This window comes from Apteryx mantelli, chromosome 7 (genome assembly GCF_036417845.1).
Source record: "Apteryx mantelli isolate bAptMan1 chromosome 7, bAptMan1.hap1, whole genome shotgun sequence".
NCBI classification, from domain to species: domain Eukaryota; kingdom Metazoa; phylum Chordata; class Aves; order Apterygiformes; family Apterygidae; genus Apteryx; species Apteryx mantelli.
This window is the reverse complement of record NC_089984.1, coordinates 41,981,077-42,008,239: the sequence shown is the minus strand read 5'-3', so window position 1 is coordinate 42,008,239 and position 27,163 is coordinate 41,981,077. Positions and strand designations below refer to the sequence as shown.

General features: G+C 41.2%; 1 protein-coding gene across 4 annotated transcripts in view; it reads left to right on the top strand.

Moving 5' to 3' along the window:
* The window catches only part of ADAM12 (ADAM metallopeptidase domain 12), a 197,094-nt gene that overhangs the window by 88,409 nt on the left and 81,522 nt on the right, over positions 1 to 27,163 (top strand). For all 4 annotated transcript variants that reach the window (XR_010884767.1, XM_067300374.1, XM_067300376.1 and 1 more), the window contains exons 4-5: positions 20,206 to 20,284; positions 23,347 to 23,423. Coding sequence is in view for 3 of the 4 variants with exons in the window: in XM_067300374.1 (XP_067156475.1) it covers positions 20,206 to 20,284; positions 23,347 to 23,423 (156 nt within the window). In the remaining variant the exon portion in view is untranslated. The remainder of the gene's footprint in view (positions 1 to 20,205; positions 20,285 to 23,346; positions 23,424 to 27,163) is intronic.

Sequence of the window (27,163 nt, the reverse complement as noted above, 5' to 3'; positions counted from 1 at the left end):
CTATTGGGATATTTGATGCATGCCTACCTCCACACAGACAGTATTCAGCTCTCCTGTGGATTATCTGATCTGATACGGTTTTGGATGTTTGTCTTAAATTGAATGCTACCTTCTGGCTTACCCCTTTCTCCTTCTACCTGTAGATAAACCGTATTTTCTGTAAAGCTTTGAGTGAAATCCTGACCCCAATGAAGAGAGTTAAAGCTTTGCTGTTGACTCCAGCAGCCAGGATTTTATCTTGTGTGTCAGAAAGCGACTATCTGACTTGCAGCATCACCTACACCAACCAACTGTCAAAGCAGCTGTGCCAGAGCTGCTAATGCTTCATAATGGCGGAAATAGTTTCTCAATGGAAATAAAATATTCCTGCTATGGCATACCTGCTTTTTAACATAGAGCTGTACAGTGAGAAGGTGGCTTTGTCAGCCTTTCTGCTTCACTGCTACTCACACCTGACACCTTGCAATAACTGTACGGTAGATTCAAGGCTCTGCTACAGGGAGACCTGTGTCATCGTCAAAGAAGAGCATTCCTAAACACTGATATTTGCATGGGGGAAAAAATGTCCGAACAGCCCGCAGAGAGCTGCGTCAGTGAATGCAGGCTGACCTGTAATGTATTTGTTACATGAGGCAGCTTTTTCTGATTTTGTAATCCTTAGAATGCCACTTTCCCTTCCTCCTCCATTTTAGGTGTTTTTTTGTAGATATTTTTAAATCTATACCTCCGGACAGATGTTGTTTGCTTGGGGATTTCTCTGTACAAGACTATGTTCTTCACATTTGTGATTCCAGGAGCAGACAATTATTAGGAAGTAGTAGAGCTTAAAAAGAGCATTGCGCATTCTTAATTTTGCTGGAGCGCAAAAGCATGCAGGTAGTCTGTGGGTATGGACTGTAGAGCATGTCTTGCTGTTACCTTGGCATTGATGCTGTAAGCAAAAGGTTTTCTTCCTTTAGCTGGTAAGTTTTCCATAGCAACTCAGCAATAAGTGCTGTGATTTAGCAATTTTATATTAATTTGCCTTTCAGATTAATCCTTGACATCTTAAATTTGGCATTTTATGGAAAAGATACACTGGTACAGAGTAAATTAGTTCTACCATTGCACTGACTTCAGTTGAGGAAATAGACTCATGCCTTTGAGAGGCCAGAGGAGGAACATTCTGGGAAGTAATTTGAACTGATATTGTTGGGAGGGTAATATTGCTTGACATATCTGTTATGACAGCTGAAGATATGCTGAGGCAAGAAATAGAAAAGGAAAAGACAGTTGTTAGGCCAACAACAAGATGAAACCATACCACTTATGACAGCTGTTGGCAGCATGATATCACTGTGCTCATGCATTCCACTGATCTTCTGGAGTATTAGAAACTTCAAGATCATGTTCGTTGTATGTTTCTAGACATCTTCTTAGAGGTAATGCTCCCTGACAGCAGCCAGTGGTAATTGGCAATGTGGATTCTTCAGATACAGACAAACATACAAAACTTCAGCATTTGCTTGCTGACCCTTTCATGGAGTATTTGGTCATTACCTTCATTCTGGAACCATGTGCAGACTCTTAGACTTCCTTGCTTCTAAGACCTTCAAAACCAAAAATGTATGAAGACATATAAGCAAAAATAAGCTTAGTGAGATGCAGAGGGGTATTCTGGGGAGCAGGGGAGCTTTGCCTTCTCCTTGAGGTGTACAGTCACAGGCCGAACTGATGTGTTGTATATCAAGCCAGCCTTAAAAATTTTTCACAAAACAATGTCTTAAAATGTCTAGATAGCAGCAAACTGGCCAGTTGCAAAACCTCATTGAAATCTGATGTTCCTGTGTCTTTCCCCTTCCAGACATACTCCTGGCTATTTTTCTGCCGCCTAGGCTTTCAAGGTACTTTTGCTCAGATTCTGCTACCTTTCCAGCTTTTAACCATCAGGAAGCGGAGACAAGCCAAATACTCTCTGGTCAGGTCTTGTTAAAGTTGAAAATGCCTTTCTGGCAGCATTCTTTGTATCTTTTGCAGTTTTGGGTCTCTGTAGCTGCACTTACTTTCCTGTTTCAGTGACATTGTACCTTGAGTCTCTCATCCATCAGAGAGGATAAGAAAAAAATTCCTCTTAGTAAAGCAGATTTCTGGAATTCTAGAGTGCTCTGCTTTTTTTTCTTCTTTCATAAGCTACGATTGCTGTCTTGCATTGAGTTCAAAGCTCAACTTTGTGTGTTTGCTGCCTGATTTTAATCCATGGAACACATCTCTTTTGCATTCTAATTTTCTATTCTTTCATATCTTTTTCAGCTGATATGAATCACCATAGCTCAGTAGGAGATAATGAGGTTCTGCTGATTTGCACCAGTATTTGTGAAATACTGCCTCCTGTGCACTTTCTAGGTGTGTCAAAACTGTGCTTATGAAACCAAGTATGTATATTCTTCAGGTGGTGCATTATCAGCTGTGTCAATTTAACCCTATGTCTAGAGAGAAACACAGATACACACACTTACTCCCCACCTAAATGTGTCTGTTAGTACCACCACAAGGAAAGTCTGATCGAAAGATGAACTTTACTGTCTGTTTTAAGAGCAAAAAGAACCTTTCCGGATCAAGGTAAGCACACAAACTGCCGGACTGAGGACCATCTTCCAAGGAAGACTTCCTCATAGCTCTAGATGCTGAAAAACAAGTGCTTTGAGACTGCAGACCAAAGCTTATCTCTCTTGGCAAGTTACAGTCTGGGGAAACAGCATGTCTCAGGAGGTCGTGCGAATGGCAAGCCATTGCACTTCTGAAGTGCAGCTGCAATACCCATCCTCTCCGAGGCATGACAAATTAGAGCAGACCAAGGGGAAATTCAGGGCCAAGCGGAGCTGCCTTTAAGGGCAGGCTGAAGTAGGGGAAATTTCACTAATGGCATCTAGAAATGGTAAAGCTATAATAACAGTGGTTGTCATAGATACTTCTACCCTACCTAAAAGCTGTGGCAGAATACATTTGGTTTATTAGTGAAACGAAGGACCTGACTCCCACATGGAAAATCAAGCCGAAATGGGAATAAAATGAAGGTGAGTGGGTTCATTTGCCTGCAGTGAGAAGTATATTAAGAAAAAACAACCACTTCACATTAAAAATGAATCAAGAGGTGGGGAAGAAAAACATTTAAAGCAGTAGAGGATGCCTTAAAGCATTACTGAGACCTGGAAAATGCCTACAAATATTAAGGAAAAGCTCTACATACTTCTTTGGTGTTTGTTGCTTTGACTTTCCTAGAGGTTTATCTTTATTTCTTGTTTTCTTTTGTTCCTTTTGTTGCATTTGTTAGCTGTCTGAGATGCTGGACTAACAGCCCTGAAATTGAAGAGCTTTGTGTGCTACAAAAGCAGGAATGCATAAGCCAGCTTTAGTGCGCTCTTCTATATAGCTGTCTTCCTCTACCTCAGTCCTGCTCTGCCTCCTGTCTCCTCATAGTGAGAGAATAGTTGGGTATTGATATGATATATCCTTCCTGCTCAGGCAGATAACAAAATAGTTGGCAGAATTGAGGGGGGAAAGGGGAATGTGGCTGGTTTGAGGTGTGTTGTACTATGATATCACTCTCTAATCTGAGACCGGTTCATTTTTTCTACACATGAGCCATCAGTTGCTAAAAGGCTTTCCATTATTTCAGGCAAGGACCTAATTAAAACCAGAAGTCTAGAGGGGAAAGGCTCAGTATCCCATTACATGTTTCCCAAATTGTTGAATTCCCTGCTATTTTTTCATAGCTCTGATTGTGTCTTCTGTTCCTTCACCTAACTGAACTGGCTTAAAGCTTTTTTTTTTGTTGTTCAATATATCTAGATCTCCTTGGCAACCTGGCATCTGTTCTGTAGCGTGTGCTTTCTCTGTAACCTTTGTCTGCAGCGCTGCTGGTGACTCGTCCGGCTTTGGGTAGCAGACAGACGCCCGAGCAGTGGAACGGCTCCCGCACACCTTTAGTCTGTGCTTCGTTGTTTGGGCAGCTGGTATGGTACTGATAAAATTTATCTCCTGCTTTCTGCCACAGAAGCATAGTGGCTAATTCCTATGGTGCGGTGCAGTGTAACTTCTCTAATCAAAAAGATATTGTCATGATTTCCGTGTCAGTGTAGACCCAACAGCAGAGCCCAGCTTAAATGAAAAAATGCCCTTTATTCTGGGTAGGACAATTAAGAGTAAAATATCATATGTATTCTCTTCGACATAAATAAGCTTAAAGAGTGAGAAATAAGTTTAAGAAGTTCAGCAGTATGCAAGGAAGCAAACACAGCATTTTCATGTTTCCAGTACAATTGACAGTTACGCATTGATCACCCTGAATATCTTGTGTCTCAGTAGTTCTCAAATAGTGACACAAGGGTGTCTCGTCTTTTTTGGAGGGTCCCACTCTTGGGGTTTTGTTGTTTTACTTCTCTGTTGTTAGAAGCAATCTCTTGCCTTATCCAATAGTATCCAACACTAAAGCTTGGAGGAACATGTGCTGACTTGACTGTAACTCAAATAAAAGAAAGATAATTCTGAAGGGCTTGGAAACAACCAGGAGAATGAAGAAAATATCTTGTCCTTTCATATGATTAATTAATCTTTCTTTTGATATTCCAGTTGTTAAGGTTGCAAAATGTTTCTTGTGGCTACTGAGTGTGCCTCATTACTGTATGTCTTCGTGTTCTCCCGGCTGGGTTTCTCTAGTCTGCACGGCGTTGTTCTGGGGAGATGGTTTTGTACTCCTGGCATAGCCTCGTCTAAGGTACCACCTCCTCCTTCTGTTGTCAGGAGAAGGCAAATTTAAAGGACAGTGTAATGTAGTCTTATCTGTTCTGACTGAGCTACAGTTGCCACAGCCTGGTCTTAAGCCTGCTGAGAGACTAAACTTTTCTCTCGCATGAATTCCTTAGTGATGAGTGCTGTTTCTTTGACTGATATGCACAGGCAGAGGAACATTTTTACATCGCTGCTGTAACTTTCTAAAATGTATTTATTACTTAAATAATTCATATAAAATCCAAATCTACATGTGAAATATTCACACGAGTTCAAATGTTAACTCACTGTGAATTCATTCTGCAAATAGGAGGAAGCCTATGCAGTTTCCAAAATGACTTGGGTAAAATGGCCTTCATAAAATATGGATCTACTTCCTAATATTTGTGTCAGATTCTACTCATTGTAATTTTGTTTTTGTCTTTGTTACCTCAGTCTGAAAGTACCTCGTCAAACCCTTGCTAGCAGTGTTTCACATGGAAGTTAGTATTAAATCATGAGAAATTTTTGTGTGCCCTGTGTCATTAAATAATCCCTCTCTGATTTACCAGAATGTGGATTATAATAGAGGCATTAAAAAGGCATGTGTCTGTAATTGTTTTTTAATGTCATTGCTATTTATGGGTAATTTTAGTTTCAAATTAACCTGGAAAGTGATATAAAAAGATAAAACATTTGATGATAAAGCTGTGCCAAGGAAAATTCATCATACATGATACATCATACATGATATTTCTTAATTGAAGCACTGTTAAGGATCCCAGAATCAAGCAGATTTCTATGTGTAATATATGATACTTATGCAAGCGAAACTCGGCATTGCATTAATTATTGCAAACTCAAACAGTCAAAAACTCTTTGACATCTATGTTTTACATGAACATTTTTCATAGTTATCATAGCTGATCCAGGTATGACTGGCATAGCCCGGTGCATGAATAGCAGAAGAAAATATGCCAGATTGCTAAGTCTAAAATATTTAAATCTGATGCTAATTCAGTGTTGTGTGGAAATGTATGCCCTACATTTTTACCGCAGTCCAACTTTTCATATGTGAAGCACCAGTTCTCAGCGCAGAGGAAGCTGAGTTCATCAGAGGTCTCCTGTCGGGTTTCACATCGCTAAGCAGCTTTCAGTTTATCACTTAAATCTTAGTTTGGTAAGAATGGCTCTCCAGCCATTTCTGTGTGCTGTAAGATTATGGGGAACCAGGTGCATATATTTTACACAGGTATGGCAAAGATTTTCTAAAGGGAATTTGTGATGTTGTATGTCAAACTTGGCCAAGTGCCTTAGAGCAGACTGATTTTCAAAGGGTGGTTGTACAGGTGTTTCAAACTGTGTATCCAAAATATCCATTGTCTTCTAAGACAATTTTATGTGTGTGTGCAAATGCATATAAAGTGTCCCAAAGCGTGTGTGTGTGTGTGTGTGTGTGTTGTATATGCACATATCATTTGTGTTTGTGTCTCTTATATAAATATATATATATATGAATACTATGTATACAATTCTGAAACTTCATTTTCCAGCAGATGAGTTTACATTAATTCCTAAAACCCTGAGCAACAACAAAATTACTTTGCAGTGTTAAGGGGAAAAAACATCACAATAAAAATGAAGCATATTTTTAATTATCTGTAGTCATTTGGATGAAATCTATAATGAGCTTGACGAATGCTGATGCTGTAGGCATCAATTTTTCAAATGGCAGTAGCACCAGAAGTGTCTGGAAAGGCATTGTTAGCTTAGACTACACAATATTTTTGAGGCCTTGGTTAGTAGGAATAATTAAAATGACTTATGTAAGATAAGTGTCATATCTCTGTCAGCAACTAAATGTTAAATGTTATTAAACTAATTACTTCCTTGAATTGTAAAGAAAATTATAGTTTTGTATTTTAACTGCTAAAAGATGGTGTCTGATCCTCTAGTGCAATGAGATTTGCTCAAAGTGGGTGAGATGAAAGCTTGGACCCTGGGGCTTGCAGTGGCAGTCTTTGCTCCGGCAAAAAAACTTAAGTCAGAATCTGTTTCTGATACTGAATCTGTTTCCTAAATAAGTAGAAGCCCTGCCCATTGACACTGCAAGGTTTTTCCTTGGGTTTCTGAATGCAGGCTGAGGCGCCGCAGGAGCGGCATGACGGGGGGACGCCGTGTAGCAGGGAGGAGGTCTCCTCCTGCCTTGGTCCTCCCTTCCTCTTACTCCAGTGTCCTGATTTCCCTGGCCGTTCTTCCTTTCCTTTCTGGAGAATAAGAACACGGAGCATGAGCTGGCGAACAGGGATGATGATCTTTGCCACCTCCATTAGAGCTCCCATGTGCAGTTGTGTCTTCATGTTGCCTCGGCCACCAGGTACCCTGGGGACTGCTGGCCCCAGTGTGTACATGGCTTTGTGGTACCCCCAGAGGCAAGGTTTCTTGAAGAAAACACCAATGGTTGGGATTGGATTGCTTTTTTGTGTCTGTCTTAGTAAGCAAATGTATTTTCTGATTAATGGTGTAATAATAAGCATAGGCACATAAGAGGTGATGGAAGAAGGACTATGGGGGTGTGGGGAAAAGCAGAGGGACTGGGAAGAAGATAAAGAATGGCTAGGGTAACATGCAAGGACTGTAGGAAAAGGGATTAAAGTGGATAAGAAAGAGGAAAGGAAGGAGGCGTGTTTCACCCCCATCCCTTTCTCACATACCTCCACCCTGTAAACTCCCTGGTTGCTTGATATCTGGCCCCTGCTTTTGTTCTGCATACACCCACATTACTTCATTCCCATTCAAAGTCTTATGTTGAAGCAGACTTAGTTGGAAATGAGCCATCATGCTCTGAGAGTGAAGCCTAATGTTACTTGAAAAATTACTCCAGGCTTTTCTACGTCTCTTGAAGTGCCATTTGCAGAAGGCTGGTACAGAAATTTGGATAAGGTGTGAAAGGTTGCGCTCCATCATAGCGCAAGGCGGTCCATCATGAGCAAGGCGGTTCAGGGCAGGCCTGGGAGCCCCGCGTCCTCCGGCCTGAATGGCGGAGGATGTGCTCAGTTAAGCAGCTACCTAGAAAACTTGGAATTACCCCTTTTGTGCAGGAAATGATGCCACTAGCAAAGCAATGCTAGGCACTGAAATCAAAGCCTTACCCAGTGACTTGCATGGGAGCAGCCTGCACAGCACAGCACCCTGTAATTGCTGCCATTAGCCTGAACACATTTCCTGAAATCTGCAGCAGAAATCCTGTTGTGTGACCAAATTAATTGATCTTTGTGGAAGTTACTGCTTTAATTGGAAAGGAAGAGTGTCAGGGGAGAGTCAAACACTCTTGTGAGTTCTTGTTTTTTCTGACTTTCTGCTCTGCAAAGATTTTCCATCAGTCCCTGGCTCATAAATGATTGGGGGGGGCAGTATTTGGGGGAAATGTAGCCAGCTTGCCCTGGCTATTGTTTCCTATTCCTATTATTTCCTTAGTATCCACAGTTGGCCGCTTTTGGAGACAGGATATAGGACTAGGTGGACCTTTATTCTGGCAATGTACAGCCATTCTTATGGCTTTCCCACCTACTTAGTATTAAATGGGCGTGTGTATAAGATTTGCAGGCCTGAGACATAAACCTTTATTTTACACAAAGCTTTCCCTACACACCTCTGCCCTCTTCATCCGGTGCCTTAGAAAGGGAACTGAGAGTGCCAGCGAGGCGCAGGGCAAAGTGAAGGCCTGCCTATAGACGGCAATAGTGCTCTGCAGGTGAGATACGAGTACAAGCATACCTCGTTTTATTGTGCCTAGCTTCATTGCGCTTCGCAGATACTGCGTTTTTTACAAATTGAAGTTTTGTGGCCACCCTGCGTCGAGCAAGTCTGTCGGCACCATTTTTCCAACAGCACGTGCTCATTTCGTGTCTCTGTGTCACATTTTGGTAATTCTCGCAATATTTCAAGCTTTTTCATTATTATTATATCGGTTATGGTGATCTGTGATCAGTGATCTTTGATGTTACTCTTGTAATTGTTTTGGGGCACCATGAACAGCGCCCATGTAAGACGGCAAACTTAATCGATAAGTGTGTGTGTTCTGGCTGCTCCACCGACCGGCTGTTCCCCCGTCTCGCTCCTTCTTCTCAGGCCTCCCTAGTCCCTGAGACACAACAATATTGAAATTAGGGCAATTAATAACCCTGCAATGGCCTCTAAGTGTTCAAGGGAAAGGAAGAGTTGCACGTCTCTCTCTTTAAATCAAAAGCTAGAAATGATGAAGCTTAGTGAGGAAGGCATGTCGAAAGCTGGATAGGCCGAAAGCGAGGCCTCTTGCGCCAAACAGCTAGCCATGTTGTGAATGCAAAGGAAAAGGTCTTGAAGGAAATTAAAAGTGCTACTCCAGTGAACACACGAATGATAAGAAGGCGAAACAGCCTTACTGCTGATATGGAGAAAGTTTTAGTGGTCTAGATAGAAGATCAAACCAGCCACAACATTCCCTTAAGCCAAAGCCTAATCCAGAACACAGCCCTAACTCTCTTCAATTCTGTGAAGGCTGAGAGAGGTGAGGAAGCTGCAGAAGAAACGTTTGAAGCTAGCAGAGGTTGGTTCATGAGGTTTAAGGAAAGAAGCTGTCTCCATAGCATAAAAGTGCAAGGTGAAGCAGCAAGTGCTGATGTAGAAGCTGCAGCAAGTTATCCAGAAGATCTAGCTAAGATAACTGATGAAGGTGGCTACACTAAACAGCAGACTTTCAGTGCAGATGAAAACAGCCTTCTATCGGAAGAAGGTGCCATCTAGGACTTTCATAGCTAGAGAGAAGTCAATACCTGGCTTCAAAGCTTCAAAGGACAGGCTGACAGCAAGACACCTAGAACTGACAGCAAGAGGACTAGAATTGGAAGTGGAGCCTGAAGATGTGACTGAACTGCTGCAATCTCATGATAAAACTTTAACGGATGAGGAGTTGCTTCTTATGGATGAGCAAAGAAAGTGGTTTCTTGAGATGGAATCTACTCCTGGTGAAGATGCTCTGAACATTGTTGAAATGACAACAAAGGATTTAGAATATGACATAAACTTAGCTGACAAACAGCGGCAGGGTTTGAGAGGCCTGACTCCAATTTTGAAAGAAGTTCTACTGTGGGTAAAATGCTATCAAACAGCATTGTATGCTACAGAGAAATCCCTCGTGAAAGGAAGAGTCAGTCGATGCGGCAAACTTCATTGCTGTCTTATTTTAAGAAATTGCCACAGCCACCCCAGCCTTCAGCACCCACCATCCTGATCAGTCAGCAGCCATCAACATCGAGGCAAGACCCTCCATCAGCAAAAAGATTACGACTCGCTGAAGGCTCAGATGATGGTTAGCATTTTTTAGCAATAAAGTATTTTTTAATTAAGGTATGTACATTGTTTTTTTAGACAAAATGCTATTGCACACTTAACAGACTACAGTATAGTGTAAACATAACTTTTATATGCACTGGGAAACCAAAAAATTTGTGTGGCTCGCTTTATTGCGATATTCGCTTTTTTGTGGTGGTCTGGAACCGAACCTGCAATATCTCCGAGGTATTAATGTACAACCTACTTAGAGCAAATAGCTTATTCTTGTGGCAAGGAAGAAAGTGTGGGTTTAGTAAAACAAAAATATTATTTTATGTTTCATCAAACTTGCAGAAATGGCTTGACAACTCCATTTAAATTAAACATGCAAATGCAAGCATACAGATACACATGCAAAAGTAAGCAAAAGTTACAGAGAGAGTGATATTCAGTAAGGGTCTAAAAAAAGCTAGGGTCTCAATGATTTTTCATTCATATTAGAGCCTGGCTTTTTAAAAGTATTACAAATGCTTGCACATAACGTTTGTAACCCCATAGTACTAGTTACATTTTGTTAGCTATTTTTTAATAATTTCTGATTTTTCATTGGAGTGGCTTAACTTTCTGTGTTTATAAATTTTCTGTGTTAGCACTAGTTTTCCTGGATGCTTTAAATGGAGGTTTGTGCTGTTCTGGAAATGTTCAGATGAAACTATAGTTAGACAATTTGCCCAATGACATCTGTTCAGCAGCATAGTTTTACTTGGCTACAAGTGACATATTTAATTGAATGAAGCATTTCAAATAGGCTTTGACAGCTTTCCAGCCCAGTATCTCCAAGCTTAATATTTAATGAAAATATGCCATCCTAGAAGTGTCACAGGGAATATAAAAAATTTGTTTTATGAAAGGCAGTGCTATGATGTTAGAAAAGAATGCATTAAAATATTATGTCTGCCATTTGCAATATATACTTCTTAGCTTCTGAAACATCTCAGTGTTTTCTAGTGAATCTTTTGAGCCATGATTTTACAGTATTGTCTAAGTTGCATGCATATTTAATTCTAATACTGTATTCTGCATGCAAGATAAGTATGTTAAACAAAGCCCTAGATTATCTTGTGCAAGTTTTAGTGGAAGTTTTATAATGGGAAGTATGCATTTCATAAGAAACCACAGTATTGTCATCTGAGGAACAGATCCATGGAAGGGGAGCCAGAAGTTTTGGAGCTGTGTTAGTCTTTAGTCTAGCCAAAGCCAATTCTGAACACTCTGGGTTGTATAAATTTGTCTGGGTTCAGCCTGCAGCGTAGCAGTGCACTTTTGATCTTTGCCATGGATACTTCAGAGATGTAATAGTTTAGTGGTTGTTTCCAGCATAATGTTTAACTTTCGGCACATGGATTCAGAGTTTCACAGCCACTGCCATTATTCTAAGTTAGAACTAGTTAATGTGGCTAACGCAGAAAAATAATTTTAAAGTAGTCAGACTGCATGGTTTGCCTAAATGTACCAAATTGTGGTTTCCATCAAATATCAAGTAGCCAATAACCCCTGTGATCCCTCTTTAGCTGACACAACAAATTGTGGCCGGTGGTGTTCTGGAGCCCTTATTGAAGGTGTCGGCTTTTCAGGGCACAGTGCCTAGCTGAACTGATAACATGATTTCTATTATGCTACTCTACTGGGAAGCTCAAGGGAGTAATATAAAATATTCCTAACAAGGAATTCTCATGGGATAATTCTATGAGAGATGCTGAAAATTGTCAAATTCTGTTCTGGAATCTGGGATAATTGAGCTGGTATATGAAGAAAAAAGTCAGAGCATCTGTGACGTTAACATGAGCTAGATGGTAGGAAGCCATTTCTGACTTTGTCTTTCTGCTCATGTGAGACGAGCAGTTTTAGTCCAGATGCAGAGAAGTGAGGGGAACCATTCCTGCTCCCGCTGGAGAAGTTTCAGTGTAACTCTAAGATTTCTTGTGAAGACACTGGAGATTTTTTGTACAAGAACATTCCAAATATGAATTGGGTAACTCCAGGTGAAACATTTCTTCAGTTCAGATGCCTGTTGGCCATCAAGTAGTTCAATTAAACCCTTTTAGAAATTCATTCAGGGACTCATTTTTAATATAAAAATCTTCCTTCCTGGGGCTTCCAACTCTTTGTAGTTGTGCTGCTTATGCTTTTATAAATCCAAATATGTTCATTTTTTTTATTTCAGACTGAGCAACAGTCGCATCCATTATGAAAATTCTTCATCATCTTGAAACGTTTCCTGCTGTCCCAATCATGTAACGTGCACAGATCTCCAGGCATTATCCTGGATTGTGGACAACCTATCGTTATCATGTACTTAATAGCCTAATTGGTTTTTTTAGCCTTTTCAGGGTGTAGAAACAGCCTGATTATCATTCAGTAGGCATTCTCCAATTGCATATAATACGGAGAGAACTGTTGCTAGTATTCCTCTCATTCCTTCACACATGCCTTGTGGGTTTCCCTGCTTCTTCCCTTAATGACCATCTGAGTGCAGGCAAACTAATGCTATCCCATTATAACTACACTGTGTTTTTTGGCCAAGTCTAAGCCATTTTAGAGAAAGAACTTCTTTTTCCCCATCTGCTTTCTTAGGAAACACGTTGTGTATCTTCTTCTAAGGGAGAATATGTTTTCACCACAATATTGGTTAACAAGTAGTCTCTTCATTAATGTTTTGGCATTAAAATGAAAAATAAATGCTACGGTTTTGGCAAGTAACTGTTTGCCTTAAATGTTTCAGCGAGTGATGGAAGCAGTGTGTGCAGCCTAGAGCCTGAAACAGCATAGGAGGCAGCTGATGTGCTTAATTTCATTTGCATCTTTTGCTATTGAAGTTTAGGGAGGTGAGGTTTGCAGTTTGTTTCCCTAGTAGTAGTCAGGAACCTAGAAAGCTCCCACTCACTCCTTGATTCCCAGCTAAAGTTAGGGAGGTGGTTTTCCCCTGTATTCAGAATCATTTGCACAGATTATTATTTGGGTTTCTATATGCAGAAACCTCATATAGAGCCTACTTCTGAAGGCAGGATGCTTGCAGGCTTGAAGAAAAGGCGCATGACTCTCTCGCCTCCCTATCCCCAGCACGCTCAGCTCAGCTCTCACCGGCGTACCTGTGCTCCAGCATGCCAACCAGGGACAACTCTGAGTGCGGCTCTCACTTTTGGTGTCGCAGTATGTGTTTATGAATATTTGCTCTGCTGGTGCCAGATGATACCCCACTCCTGTGAGGGGGGAATCTTAACATGGACTCCGGTAGACGCAGGATTATATGAGTTCCTGCGTCAAAAGGATTGGGGAGAATGTTTCAAAGGTAGCGTATGATGAACTTAAATTGTCCATGTGAAATAGGCCGGAGGCTACTACCATCTACTTAATATTGACGTTGGGATGCTTGGCTGATTTCCTAGCTATTATAGTTTTATTTTGCTCCCCTCTTTTCCTCCGAACCATTGTGCTAATTAAGCTCTGCGAATTCAGTCTCTCAGGTTCTTCAATTATGACATTGCAATCCCTCTATGGCAACACGCTGGAGTGTAGCAGATAGGATATTATGAAGTGGAGACATTCAATGGGAAAATGTCCAAAAGCATTTCAAATCACTTAAGATAATTAAACAAGGGGAAAGAATGTGGCGTGTTTAAAGAATATGTGGTGGTTTTGTGAATAAGATGATGTTAGGTGCCTGTGCATGGAAAACTCATTACCCATGCTTCACTCATTCGTTATATTGTAATGAGAAACAAGAACTGAAAAATGCCACCGCCGGGCTAGCCTTTCTGAGTATTAGGAGATACTTGCACTGAAACCATGACTGCAGAAGCAGCAAGCTTAATAGACTTGTTTATTTCTCTGAATACATTTTTGAAGAAATACAGCAATTGAAGAAATAACAACTAATTCCAGTATAAAGGTCAAGATGACCTGAATAGAGATGCTGTAGAATTAATGGATTGTGGTGGTGTCAGTAAGCAGAGATTTAGATGACTTTTTTTTATAACTTTCCTGTATGCCACCCTGTTTCACTCTCTTCCCCCACTCGTAGGCAAGGTTTAAAATGCATCGCAAGGGGGCTTTTAATAAGAATTTGAATAACAGAGTGAGCCAGCATTTGGATAGGGGAGAAAACAGGCGCTTTGTCATTCAGGAGGAGAAAGAGTAACAAATATGAATAAAGGTCAGTTGTCTGTCTGAGCTCCAGGCCACATATGTGAAGAGAGGGGAAGCACTGTAGCCAGGTTTAAGACAGCCTTGCACTACCCGTTTCTTAATGCAATTAATTCTCTCACAGGGTAGGTAGAGCAGTTGATGGTCACTGTGTAATAAGTTGTAGGTTATTTAATATTCTTCTTAAAGCAGCAGCTTTTGGAGTAATGTCACTACAGAAAAATTTCAGTCAAAACTAAAAGGTAAGCCAAAAAGAAAAGATAAAGAGCACGAACCCCAGAGGTGTAAAAGCAAATGTTTCTCTCCAAAGTTCAGTAGATGGTTTGCAGCGCCTTCTCTACATCATTAAAAGCAACTCTGAAATATTATAACCAAAGAGTGCATTACTCTGATGCTGGACCCCAGAACAGAGATGTGTATACGTGACCATATTTGAAACTAGACTTAAAGTCAATGTCAGGGGCTGCATTTCCAAACCTTTCTCTAGGATGAGGATTTGGAGTTGAAGAAACCAAAACCGGAGCATACATCTCAGTGCTGTCAGTCTTTTAGTGTCTATGCAGAGTACCCAGCATCCATTCCCTAGGCGTGTCAGATGTCAGAAGCAAAATGTCAGATGTCTGTAAAGCTCTATCTCAGATATAGGGCTGCTTTCTACTTACCCTAGTCTTTAAGGAAAATGTAGAGCTTTTTCTAGAGATGGCTTAGACTGTTTCCGTTTCAAGACGGGCATGGGATTTTAGCTAGTTGTTCAGTTCCTGCCGCACTTCACTGCGTCTCAAAGTCCTTCCTGGTTAATGCCTAATGGCAGTGGGCTGCTGACGCTGCCTGCGAGAGCGCGTTGGGTAGGTTTGGGCTGTACACCGCTGTGTGCCGACCCACGAGAAGCAGCCCCAGGTCCTAGCTCACTCGCTGGCAGTTAGACAGTGCTGACAGAAGCAGGGGTTTATCATTTTAAAAACTTGGTTTCTTTTTCCACCCCTCAGTCCTCACTGAAGCAGAGGCCAAGTTTTTGTTGCAGCCATTCCAGAGCAAGGCACGTTCCTTCGGAGATATATCACAGTGGGCCATGCTGCACCCAGGACTTGAAGGAAACATGTGCCAGGCCATCCAGACATCATCTCGTCTGGCCTTAAAGCAGCACTGTTGAATCCCCGTTGCTGTGTGTCACTCCAGTCTCACAAAGCAGCCTTGGGAGACAGATCCCACTGCCTGTAGATCCTTTTTGATCCGTAACAAAGTTGGCGCCTTTCTCCTTATACCTGTATTGCTGGGGGAATGTCCTGGAGCAGGGTGGGCAACCAAAACAAGCTTCATCCTCAAAGAGCGAAAAACAGGCCCATGTGCTCTGGTGCTGTTAGGAGAGATCTACTCTCCTTAGGCTTTTGCCTAGTGACTTCTCCTACATCGCAGAGGGCAACCCTGTTGTCTGCTCCTGCTGTGATAATGCCTAGATTTTTCCTGAGCAGCACTAGCATGAACTCAGTTCTTGTCATTTTTATAGCCTGATATGCTGTACTTGGCAAGTGGTTGGTTAAGGAAGAATTTGATAATAATCTGCACCCATTTGAATGATCTATGTACCAAGAAGAAAAAGTAATTGTTTCAGCTAGTAAAAGAAGTGCAACTAGGAGAAATTTAAAAAGGCTGAGTATCGGGAAATGCATCGTGACAGCAACATCTGTTAGAACGCAAAGTAATCTCCCTTTGAAAGTGGTGGACTCAGCACTGCTTTTGACGTTTGAAAGTAGACGAGACAAAAACTAATTTGATCTACAGCATACTTGGCTTTCAGGGAGGCAGTCTGCATGATCCACTAGATTTTTCCCATCTCTGACGTCTGTGACTGTCTTTCTGACACTCCCTGGGTGATGAAGTATCATTATAACCTTTTGAAATAATATATTGGCGCTTGGAGAACACAGAGTGATTTTCTCATTTGTAAGTAAGAGGCAGTGTGTTAAATTACCGTTCCTGTTATTAAGTGGCTTGAGTGAAGAGTCTGATATATTAAAACAGGATATTTCCCTCCTCCCAAGCAAACCACCCAAGACTCCACATCTTGGGGGGGCAAGAAAGGGAAGGGTTAGAAGTTTAAATAACGTTCATCATATTCCCTGAGGCTTAGGTGAGTGGAAGCTGCTCGACACCTGAAAATGTTTCATCAAATTTGACAGGTAAGCTTTGTACTGATTTACAGCAGAGGAGGAAGCCTGTGCTGTACCTGTCGTAGATCAGGACGGGTAAAACTTGTCATCCTCGGCCTTAGAAGCTTCTACATGTTAGTTCAGCTGTGGGAAACACGGACAGATCTATGGTACTGGCAAACACAGTGTCTAAATACATAAGTAATTTAACTCAGGAATCCCACTTTTGCATCTTCAAAGAATTAATTAGAAAATTATGGTGTTCCTTTAATTGATTTCTTTAATCCTATTCAGCAGTTGATGCAGTTCCTGATGGCAAATGTTTCCACTTCTTGACGCATTGCAAAAAATTGATAATGGTCTGACACTGCTGAGCACTGTAGCTGTCAACATTTGAAACTCCAGACGTGGTGAAGAATTGCACTATGATATATTAATGTTATTTTGATCCCTGCTCTTTAAAAATTACATTGATTCAATTAGGTTAAGTAGCTTGCCATCTAAATTAATTTACTTTCAGAAACAGAAATGTAAATCAATTTATTATATTACATATCTTTTTGAGGGAGGCAATTAAATTACCTAACAGATGCATATGATGAATTTGTTGTTCACTGTGTTAAACATTATTGCCATAATTGGAAGTTGAAGTGCACCACTCTTAGTTGTGGAATTTGGGTGCTTGTTGCACTTATTTTTGGCAACCTTTCAATAAATGCCTTCACATGACTTGCCCTCCCCAGATACTAATGCTACATGTGTATTCTGCTACGTAGCTTTTAAGATATTAGACATTTTGAAAGTGGGATAACGGTTTCTTTTCCTGCCAGAAGTTGACTCCCTGGTGGCATGTCCTGTACAGGTCCCCAACCTCTACAGAGCAGAGAAAACCTTTCCTCTGGCTTGCTCTCAAACTAGTACTAGCACCGTACACAGTAGAAGAGCAAACAGAGGCCTTAGCAATAATGTGTTAGTTACTAAACTGAAGGAGCATTAATATATATTCCTGAAAAACTTTCTCATATTCTAGAGGCCCTTCAGCTGTACATGAAATTTTCATGATTTGAAACCTGCTTTGGCTGCTACGTGCAGGCATGCTTCTTACTTTATTAGGTGGTCCAGTAGTGGGACTCCATCATCTTGGTGGTCTTGCCAGCCCTCCCTTTGCCTCACTAGGAATCCTTCAGTTCAGCTGGTATTTTCATCAGACTAGATAGCAAACCTTCATCTTGGATAGAAGAACTGATGATAGCAACACCGGGAATTTGTTTACCTGCTGTATTTCCTATTTACTAACTAGAAATATCCTTGAAAGACACAAAAGAAAATGAAGCATTGATGTAAGGGACCGAGACCCAGTAGTTGGAAACTGGACATTGACAAATTCAAGCTGGATGTGAAGTGCAGTGTTTTTGCATTGGGCCTAGTTAACTGTTAAAAGCTTACCAGGCTTGTGGTCGTTTCTTCGTCGTGGGAAATCAAGACAAGAGCTCTATATACTAAGAAAATGCACAGTCCAGTTCCATCATGGTTACTGTACTCGAAGCAGGGCTTAATCAAGTCAAATGACTTATGTAATGTGGGAGGTCAGATTGCTGATCACAGCGCTCCCTTCTGGTATTAAAATCCATGAATCTATGAAATATTTTCTAAACTTGTGCCTGAGGGTAGAACCAACAGAAGCAGAAAGGTCACCTTTATCATCACTGCTGTCAAACACTTTGGAAATAGCAGAACACAAACCAAATTTATTGCTCAATCGCTTTGCCCTTATGCTACATCTGTTACCCTATCCCTTCGCCTGTATTTTGTCCCATTAAATAAGAATTGCTCTGGTATCCTAAGTGAAATCCCATCTCCAGATAAGTGCACAGCAAAATTCTGCCAACTTCAGCAGCAATGAAATCTTACCTTTTGCCTTTACAAAGGCAATGAACCCCTGCTAAGCACAGAACTTAGCAGTGTTGCTATATAAATAATAATTATAATTAAGAAAGCAGCTGCTCTTTCTGAGAATGAGAATGGCAGTGTGGGAATGTAGATACAGCACACTGTATTTCAGGCAGGTTTTCCAGAGGGTGAGATAAACACAGGTGTCAAGTGCGATCCGAGACGCCATCGGGTATTCAGGACGTCCTTATAGAGCTGGTTGGAGATCTAGGGCATCTAAATTGACACTAGAAGCTTGTTTAGGCAACCAAATCCTGCTCTAGCTATGGTGAACGGCTAAGATCCAGGGCAGCTCTTGTACAACTCACCAAACATTGCTGTGTTTTAACATTTAATACACGAGTATTTCCTACAAGCTGGAAAATTTCAAGTGAGAACCTATGCTGGAATATCCATTGTGCTGGGTTTTGCTATCTTCATTGTTTTACTTTGCTATTTCCTTCTTTTTTTTGCCTTGTTTCATTCACCTTGTTTCTCTTCTGCCTTGAGATAGGGGCTGTATGAGACAGGTTCTCTCTCTAATAAGTGCGTATACAGTTCCTAGCACAAAAAGGACCTGATCTCGACTGAGCTGTTGGATATTAATGTAATGCAAATAAATAATGACAATAATGAAAATGAAATATTTGTTCATGTTCTAGTGTTAATGTTCATACACAGTGCAAGAAATATGTACTGAGAATTCACTAGTTTGCACAGTATATATGCGAGAGTAAAACATTCAGCATGTTTAAATAAAAAGAAAGGGCCTGGTTTGTTCAAATGAACATCCCAAAGGAGAAAAGTGTCTCTGAAATGGAACAGAACATTTTGAAACTCTGTGCCAAAGGTTTTCAATAGTCTGAATTCTGCAATTCGCAGAGGGTGGTAGTGACATTTAGGTTTGATTTCTTCTATATAGTGCTTTTGCATTTCACTAAAATGTTTGTCAAAATCAAGTGCATTTGTGTTGAGAGCTACAGCTCACCTATGTTGAGAGTCAGTGTATGTATTTATTCTTTCTTCTGACCTTGTTAGAAATGCTCTTTAGAAAAGGAACTGAGGAACAGATCAATGGCAGGGCTTTAAAAGAGGCTGAGCAGAGGCTGCTTTCCCTATTCCCTGAGTTTACTACGTGGGGAAACTTTGCCTAATTATCACGCACAAACCCTCTCTGGACGTTTCTGGAAAACTGGAATAGCAAGTCAAAATTCTTGGTGTTGTTGCCAAGCCAGGAGGGGAGGTGTGGAGCAAATGAGAACAAAATATCTCATCGCGGACATGGTCTCTCACCATCTCCTGATGTATCAGTTCAAGTCCTTAGAGCTCCATTCATGAATATCCTTTTCGGGTCATCAGGATAGATCCAGTACTCCGGTTTCTGTAATGTTCTTTGTGTGTTTTTCCTTGAATGTCAATGGAAGAAGTTTGTTTCATTTGCTTGAGCTAAACTAATCTTTGGGTGGTCACTTGCTGATGAGTCCAGCACATTATATAGTAAAATGAGTAACACAGGGAAAGCATTTTCCTTTTCCAAAACCACCATTACTTAACAATGTCTAGGTTTCAGATTTAATATGAAATGTGTTGAAAATTACACGGAAGATTCAATCCTGAGATGTGTTGTCATACAGCCCTCATTTGGAAGAGAAAACTGTCTGGAAGCTTGTAGCCTTTTTACAATTAATGAAGGAAGTGCTTAAGTGCTAGAACTTCAGGATCTGGAGTTATACTTTTCCTTATTTCACACACAGTTCTGGTAATCACTGTATCATTAATGTCAAACTTTTATTGCCGTCTCAAATGGAAGCGTGAAAGGACAAAGCCAAGGCGACTGACATTCGTGTGCACTCTGTTTGCTTTCTAGGGGCCTGTTAGCCCGCAGCTTCACAGAAACACACTATTTGAAGGACGGCGCTGACGTGGTTCTCGCGCGCAATTACACGGTAAGGTGGGCGTTTCGCAGGGTAGACGGTGCTTCGTCGTTCAAACCCAGGGCGCTGTCTGCCAGGATCTGAGCCATAGGATGAAACAGCTCCATGTGTGATCTTTTCTTACGGTTGCCTTTGGTACCTTTCCGACTGCTGTGATCCTATGCATGAATTTTTAGGTAGAGAGTTTAAAGGGAAGCTGTGGGGTTTTAACCAGGTGACTGTTAAAAACTGTAAGATTTATTCAGCTTCGTGGAAATATACCCATTAAAATTTCATAAGAAGTTGCAAGCAGCCATTGGTGACCAGTTAAGGAGGGAAGTCCTGGTTTGCATAGGAAGAAATATCTGCTTTCTGTAGTGCAGAAGCTCACATCAGAGGATTCGGCGGCCTGGGTGGCTTTCCGCGTTGCAGAAGCCATGGCTGAGGTTTGGGGGAGGGGGTTGTTTGGGTTTATTTTTTAAAACAGATCATAAGACTATTTCATACATATGTATACATATATAAATAAACACACACACACATGCATATATATATTTATATATATATATATACACATATCTCCCTTGCTAATCTGCTGCTTGTTAAAATCAGCACAAAATGCTTTTTATCATAAATAATTTAAACTGCTTTTTATAAATAAAAACACTTTAAGGCAGTAAAGTTTATGTCCTCTGACAGTATGAATGCCTTAATTAGAAACAATGCAGCAAGTGATTTTAATTACAAAGTTTATCTTTTATCTGCCTAAGAAGTTCCAGCTCCTATGGAGCATTTGTTATGTTACGTTATTTATTTATTGACTATGTCAGTAGAGGCATCGTGCTTCATGTTCCCATCCGCAATGGGCTTTGCTGATGTCAGTGCAAGGCATCATTTCTATGCATAACTTCTTAACTCAGAAGAAGCGTCTTTGTTATAACTCTGGACCTCCCAAGCAAAGCAATCATTTGTGAGTTTTCAGTGTTTTCTTGTTGCTGGATGCTCATATCTTGTTCAAAATAGGAACAGTAGAGGATAGTCTGTTTTAGAAACAGGAAGACTGCATATGCTCCTTAAGGAAGTAAAAGGAAAGGAACAATGCACGCAGCTCTTTGTCGGCTTGATCATGACTATGTTTACTTCTAAGGGAAGACCAGGCTTTCTCTTAAAAAAAAAATCTGTTTTGGTAACAGCAGTAAGTCATGAATAATACTAACATTTTGTTGCCTAAGAGATTTTTTTTTTTTGAGGAGACCAGTGAATTCATTTTTGATCAAACACTGCAGTATTGTTTAAAGGAGATAAGTCTCTGTGATTTTATTTTTATATCTTTTTTACACCAAGGAGGTCAATATAGTCTGTGGTTGAAACCAAACCCAAGTTCCCACTGTAAAGCTGCTTACTCAAGTTGTGCTTGGAAGTGGGTACCAAGTCAGGTTTGGGCAGTTGCAGGTACGAGTGTTTCTCTGCTGCACGTGCTAATGTCAGGTAAGGGATAGCCAGGTTATTCTTCTGCTTTGTAACATTTGAAAAGATTCTCAAAAGCTGTCCAGCGCTTAATCATTGCTTGATGATCTGCAGTAAGGCTAGAGCACTGTTTTAAGTGTGAGAAATCAGCCATAGTAATTATTTGTTTTTAGGATTTGTTTTCATCCATTTTACATATTAGTCTACGAGAATAGAAAGCTTTTGATAGGCGAAAGAAATCCTGTGGTTCAGTGGACATAATGAGCTAAAAATCATTTCCCTGCCAGTCCAATTGCAGGACATGCTCTGAAAAGTTTATAATTTGGGGTACTAAACTTGAGGGAACTTTGGCATCATACAGCATGTGGATCTAACAGTCCATTCACTGAGAAAAGCTGTTGAGAGTTGTATTTAGATATCAGATGTTGCTGTTCTGTTTAGTTGCTCATGTTGGAAATAAAAAATGCTCTAAATAAGTATTTTTCATGGTACAATCTCATCTGCAGAAAATTCAGATCTGAATTATTCCATGTTGGCCCAGCATTTTCATGGTTATTGCTTTCTTTAACAAAATCAAGGTGGTCTTTAGAAGTCTGCTGTGTGAGGTTTTGTAACTGAAAACCATGCCCCAACACTGAAAAGGTTAATTAATGCAGCTAGATAGATGTGAATGAACCGAGTAATAAAAAGGCATAGTGAGCTGGCTGTCAGGTTGAAGCATGAGTGATAACTTTCCTTTGCACTAATAAGATAGCAACCTTTTACGATAGTGTTTTCAGGTTCCAGGTGGCATTCAAAGGAGCCAGGAGAAAAGAAATGCTGGACGTGACACAGTCATTACTTTCCAGCCAGTCCCATAATTGGGAATGTAATATAACCTTTAGTCAACAATAAAATTAACCTTGATTCCAGACAGATATGTATATGTGCTGAGAAAGTATCTCTGTTGTGGTTGCCTTTTGCAAGCTGTGGATTATTAAGGAAATACAATCACCTAGCCACAAAATGAAGTTGGATTGTTGCCTCTTAAAACAGAAGACCCTCTTATCCTTGGTTGTTCTTAATAACGCACAGCCACTCAGTTGGGTAATTCAATAAAAGGTTTCCTTTCCAACATGCTTCTCTTCCCCTTCATTTGCTCTGTGAGTTTTTTTCAAACTACAGGGTTGGGATTGGCTTTCTTATACTTCTCTTTATACATAGCTACTTCCTATAGACATACACAGATGTAAATTACCTTTAATAAAAATATACAAGTCTATAGGAAGTAGTAAAACGTGTCAGTTGATTTGTACTGATTATTGACTTCAAAAATATTCCATATCTTAGCCTTTTTTGCTGTGTTGTTTTATTTAAAGCTATCACAATCATGCATTTTAAACACTGTTGACCCTCTTAAAAAAATCCCTCTGGGATTTTAAAACACCCCAGGTTTTGCACTGGTGAATCCTTTGGACTATTGAGTAAGTGAATACTTAGTGGAGACAGGAAAGATGCTGTCAGTTTAATTCTGAATGCTGTAGCCTAAATTAAAAACAGCTTTAAGATAAAGAAGATGGAAAATCATGAGAAGACAAGGTATCGAGAGTGGTTTTGGCTATTGAAATGTTCTCTCTTTTTTTAATCAGGGTCACTGCTATTACCACGGCAATGTACGAGGGTACCCTGATTCTGCAGTCAGTCTCAGTACCTGCTCTGGACTCAGGTGAGCTCGATTTTCAGTAATACTTGAGCTTCTTAAGAAACCGTCCTAGCACCTGTTGCATTTTTGTTTTGCCCTTTTAAAAGCGTACCAATATATTTACTTTTAAATGTTGCTACAATCTGTGTAAAAGCATTTTCGCTGTAGCTTCCCCGAAGAGGATAACACAAAAGATGATACAATATGGGGGTTGTCCCTGTGGCCCCATGTGTTTCTGTATTCTTTTCGGGCAGCGCGGTGCTCGCTGTGTGTTTGGGCTGTCCAGTCCTCAAAGCTGCTCCACTGGTGGTGGCAGGACTGTGTGCAGCTGCTAACTTGTGCCTCCTCCGGCAGCCTAGTCGTCAGGAGAATCACTTCCTAAACGCGGCTGTGGAGCTCAATAAATTGTGTTCATGGCAGGTATGATGCTCCGCATTAGTATTTTAGCTACTCGTTAACAGAAAAGTTACAGATTCACATTGCTGAAAGCAAAATCTCTTCCGAGTTTGAGAAAGGAACAGGCTGACAACGTTTTAAATACACAATGGACACAGCTCAGGAAACAATTATCTTCCTTACTTGGACAATGAGGGACTGGTATTTACTCACAGAGCTGTTCCAAATCACAGTAATTAACTGTAAATTGGCTCTAGTGTTCTCCCTGGAAAACCCAGTTTTCCTGTCAGATTTCCAGCTGTCTCAACCTTTTCTGGGTTTGTTTAATTTATCTGCAAACAGCATGAGTAGCTGGAGTTTTTTTCCCTTGATTTTATATTTTGCATGATAGTATTATCAAGGCCTTTATACTGGAGTTCTGGGACGAGTAGCAGCAGAGAGAATAAACAGTTTGCTACCAGGACTCCTCTCCCCGCTGGAGGGACCCTCTCGCTGCGGCTGGGAGGTTCCAGTGGTGCTTTCCAGCAAGGAGAGGGGTTTTGTGGGTGCTTGGTTATGTCTCTGGCATCTTCCACAAGCTTCCACTAATTAACCCGTCGTGTGGGCTATGGCCATCAGCATTAGCCAGTCATTCTCACAGTGTGCAAAAAAAATAGCACAATGCTCTCAGTATTTTAATCACTGTTAAAGCGATTGCGTTGCTGCGAGGTCCGCAGAGGTAGGGAAAATTTGCGCCGTGTGAAACAGGGTCTGTACCAATGTTTTGTTCCAGAGCTACTTAGAAAATGAAGAACTCCCAACAGAAACGACTCTTGTCAGCACTAAATGCATTTTCTTTCTTCCTGAATTTTCTCGTTCTCTCCTTACGCTCCCAGAGTTGGGCTCCCAGAGTTGTTTCCCTGTATTAGCTAGCCAGGTACTGCAAGGCAACATACGCTGGCAGTGACATTCTTCTCTCACCTGGTACTGTTGCAAATAAATTCCCAAAGTACAAGCTGACAGTATTAGACTCCTTCCCTGCAGAACAAGTGTAGCAGCATTTTTGTCAGGACAAGCCTTCATAAGCTTCCCTACCGATGCGTGTTTCTCTCCAGCAGGAGAGCACCGGAGGCTGAGGATATGTCTCGGTATCCGTACCCGTTCAGCTGCTGCATTCACCGCTGAGGCTAGTCAAGAGAGCGTCCATGAGCGATAACAGTTTTGTGATAAAGGTGCCTGTTGACTTACTTACTCCACAAAACTCATTTCACAGCCTGGTAGCCAATAGTAATAACTTCCAGTCATTATCTGTGCTTGATTTGAGCCAGGGATGTCTAGTGGAAAGGCTACATAATGTACTGTCAGCTCCTTTAACCATCCAGGCCCTCTCATTAAACATAATTAGGAATAAAAGGGCAGGTGGAGTGAAATCCTAAGTACCGGCAATGAAGTCCAGGGAGCCCTAAGTGTCTTTCAGAATCAGGCCCAGAGGTCACAGTACACCTCTTCCATCAAAACATTTTTGATAAGATATTATTGTAGCAATATGTCCCTTGAGAATTTGGGTGGAAAGATTTACTGCACATGATCGAGTCTGAAATAATATGAGAAGAAATGGGACAGTTCAGACTACTTCACACCTTACTTTTCTGGCAACTTTTCTGGTATTACAGCTTGAAAGAATAGTTATGTATATGAAAACTTTGCAAGGGTGCAAAAGATACTTGAAAAATATGTGGGAGTTTCAGAGCTAACACAGTCACGCAGCGATGTTCTGGGTCTTGAGACTGAATTTAGGTATCTGATATTCAGACTGGAATTCAAAAAGAGTGAAGGCAGGCAGGCACTTCACTCCCTTGCACAGGGACTGGATGTCTACGGAAGGGACTAAACAGCAAGCCTGTGTGCTGCCTGAAGGGGTGCCTAAACCAGCTGGAGGCGAAGAAGAGAGTCCCGGAAAGCCAGCTCACTCCCTGGCTGCGATTCCTCCCCGCAGCCTGGGGCTGCATTAAATGGGGGCAGGACTCGCTGCTGCGGTCTGTGCCGTGCCACCGCTCTTGTTCCTGGGATGGTGTCCTTGCCACCGACTGGCTGGAGAAGGGACGCTTGCTTTTTCCACCGCGTGGAAAAGCCTGCAGGCTCCAGGGGTAAAGACAGGAGCCAGAGGGTGACCAGGAGCCCTAGGAGAGGACAGTCCCTGGGGAGCAGCCTCTTCACTAGCAGAAGCCTGTGGAAGGAAACACTAGTCTAGTTCTCAGAGAGTCTGTTCCTGGCTTGGTGACAATTTCTAAGTCGACTGGACAAATCCCTCAGCTTTTTTCAGTCTCAGTTTCTCCATCTGTGAAATGCATTTAATGAATCTTACCTACCTCACATGGCTGTTGCGAGAGGCTCAAGTTTAAGTGCCTTGAAAATGTCTAATGAAAGGAAGTGCAAGCTGTTAGCTCATTGAAATCTCAGAGCGCTAATATCCTCCCACTCTCACTGGACAGGCATCTTGGGCATCGCTCCATGTGGGGAGGGGTAGGAATCATGTCTTTTCCCCCAGATTAGGAGAGATCATTAAAAAACATGAAACTAGTCAGAAAGAATAGGTTCCACATTTTAGAGTGCTCTGAAGCCTGAGTGCTCAGCAGTGGTCAAAAAGCAAAAAGGATCATAGGAATTACTGAGACAGAAATAGAGAATAGAACAAAAACCATCATTACCACTTAATAAATCCATACCGCACTCACATCTTGAATTCTGCAGGCAGTTCTTGTTTTCCCATCGCCATCCCCATCTCAAAAAAGGAAACATTGTATTTAGAAAAGATACAGAGAAGGGCAAAAATGATGATCAAAGATATGAGCAGCTTTTATCCAAGCAAAGAAAATGGAATTGGATTTGTTAGTTTTGAAAAGAGATGATGGAGAAAGGGGTTATGACGAAACTAGGTTTAATGTCATGCTGAGTAGGGGACAATTGCTGAATATTTTTCATAATCCCAGAATTAGGTTGCATCATATGAAACTTTGGAGCAAAGAACAGTACTTTTTCGTTCATCACGTAATGAAGCTGTAGAAGTCGCTGTCAGAGGTGGTTGTCAATATCAAAAGTATCAGTAGATTCAAAACAGGATGCGAGAGTTTGCGGCGGGGGAAGCCTCTCCAAGACTATCAAGCGCAAGGATGTCCCCGAGTCTCAGGGTATCGGAGCTGGGAGTATGGACTGGGGCGTGCTTGTTCTGTTCTTGCACTGTTCCCCTAAGTGCCCGCTGCTGGCCAGAATCGGAGGCAGCATGCTGGCCTGGAGTGGCTTTGCTCTGACCTAGTATGACCACAAAGTTCTTACACACAGTCCAGCCCCATGGCTAAGCATCTGAGATGCATTATTAGCTTATAAATATG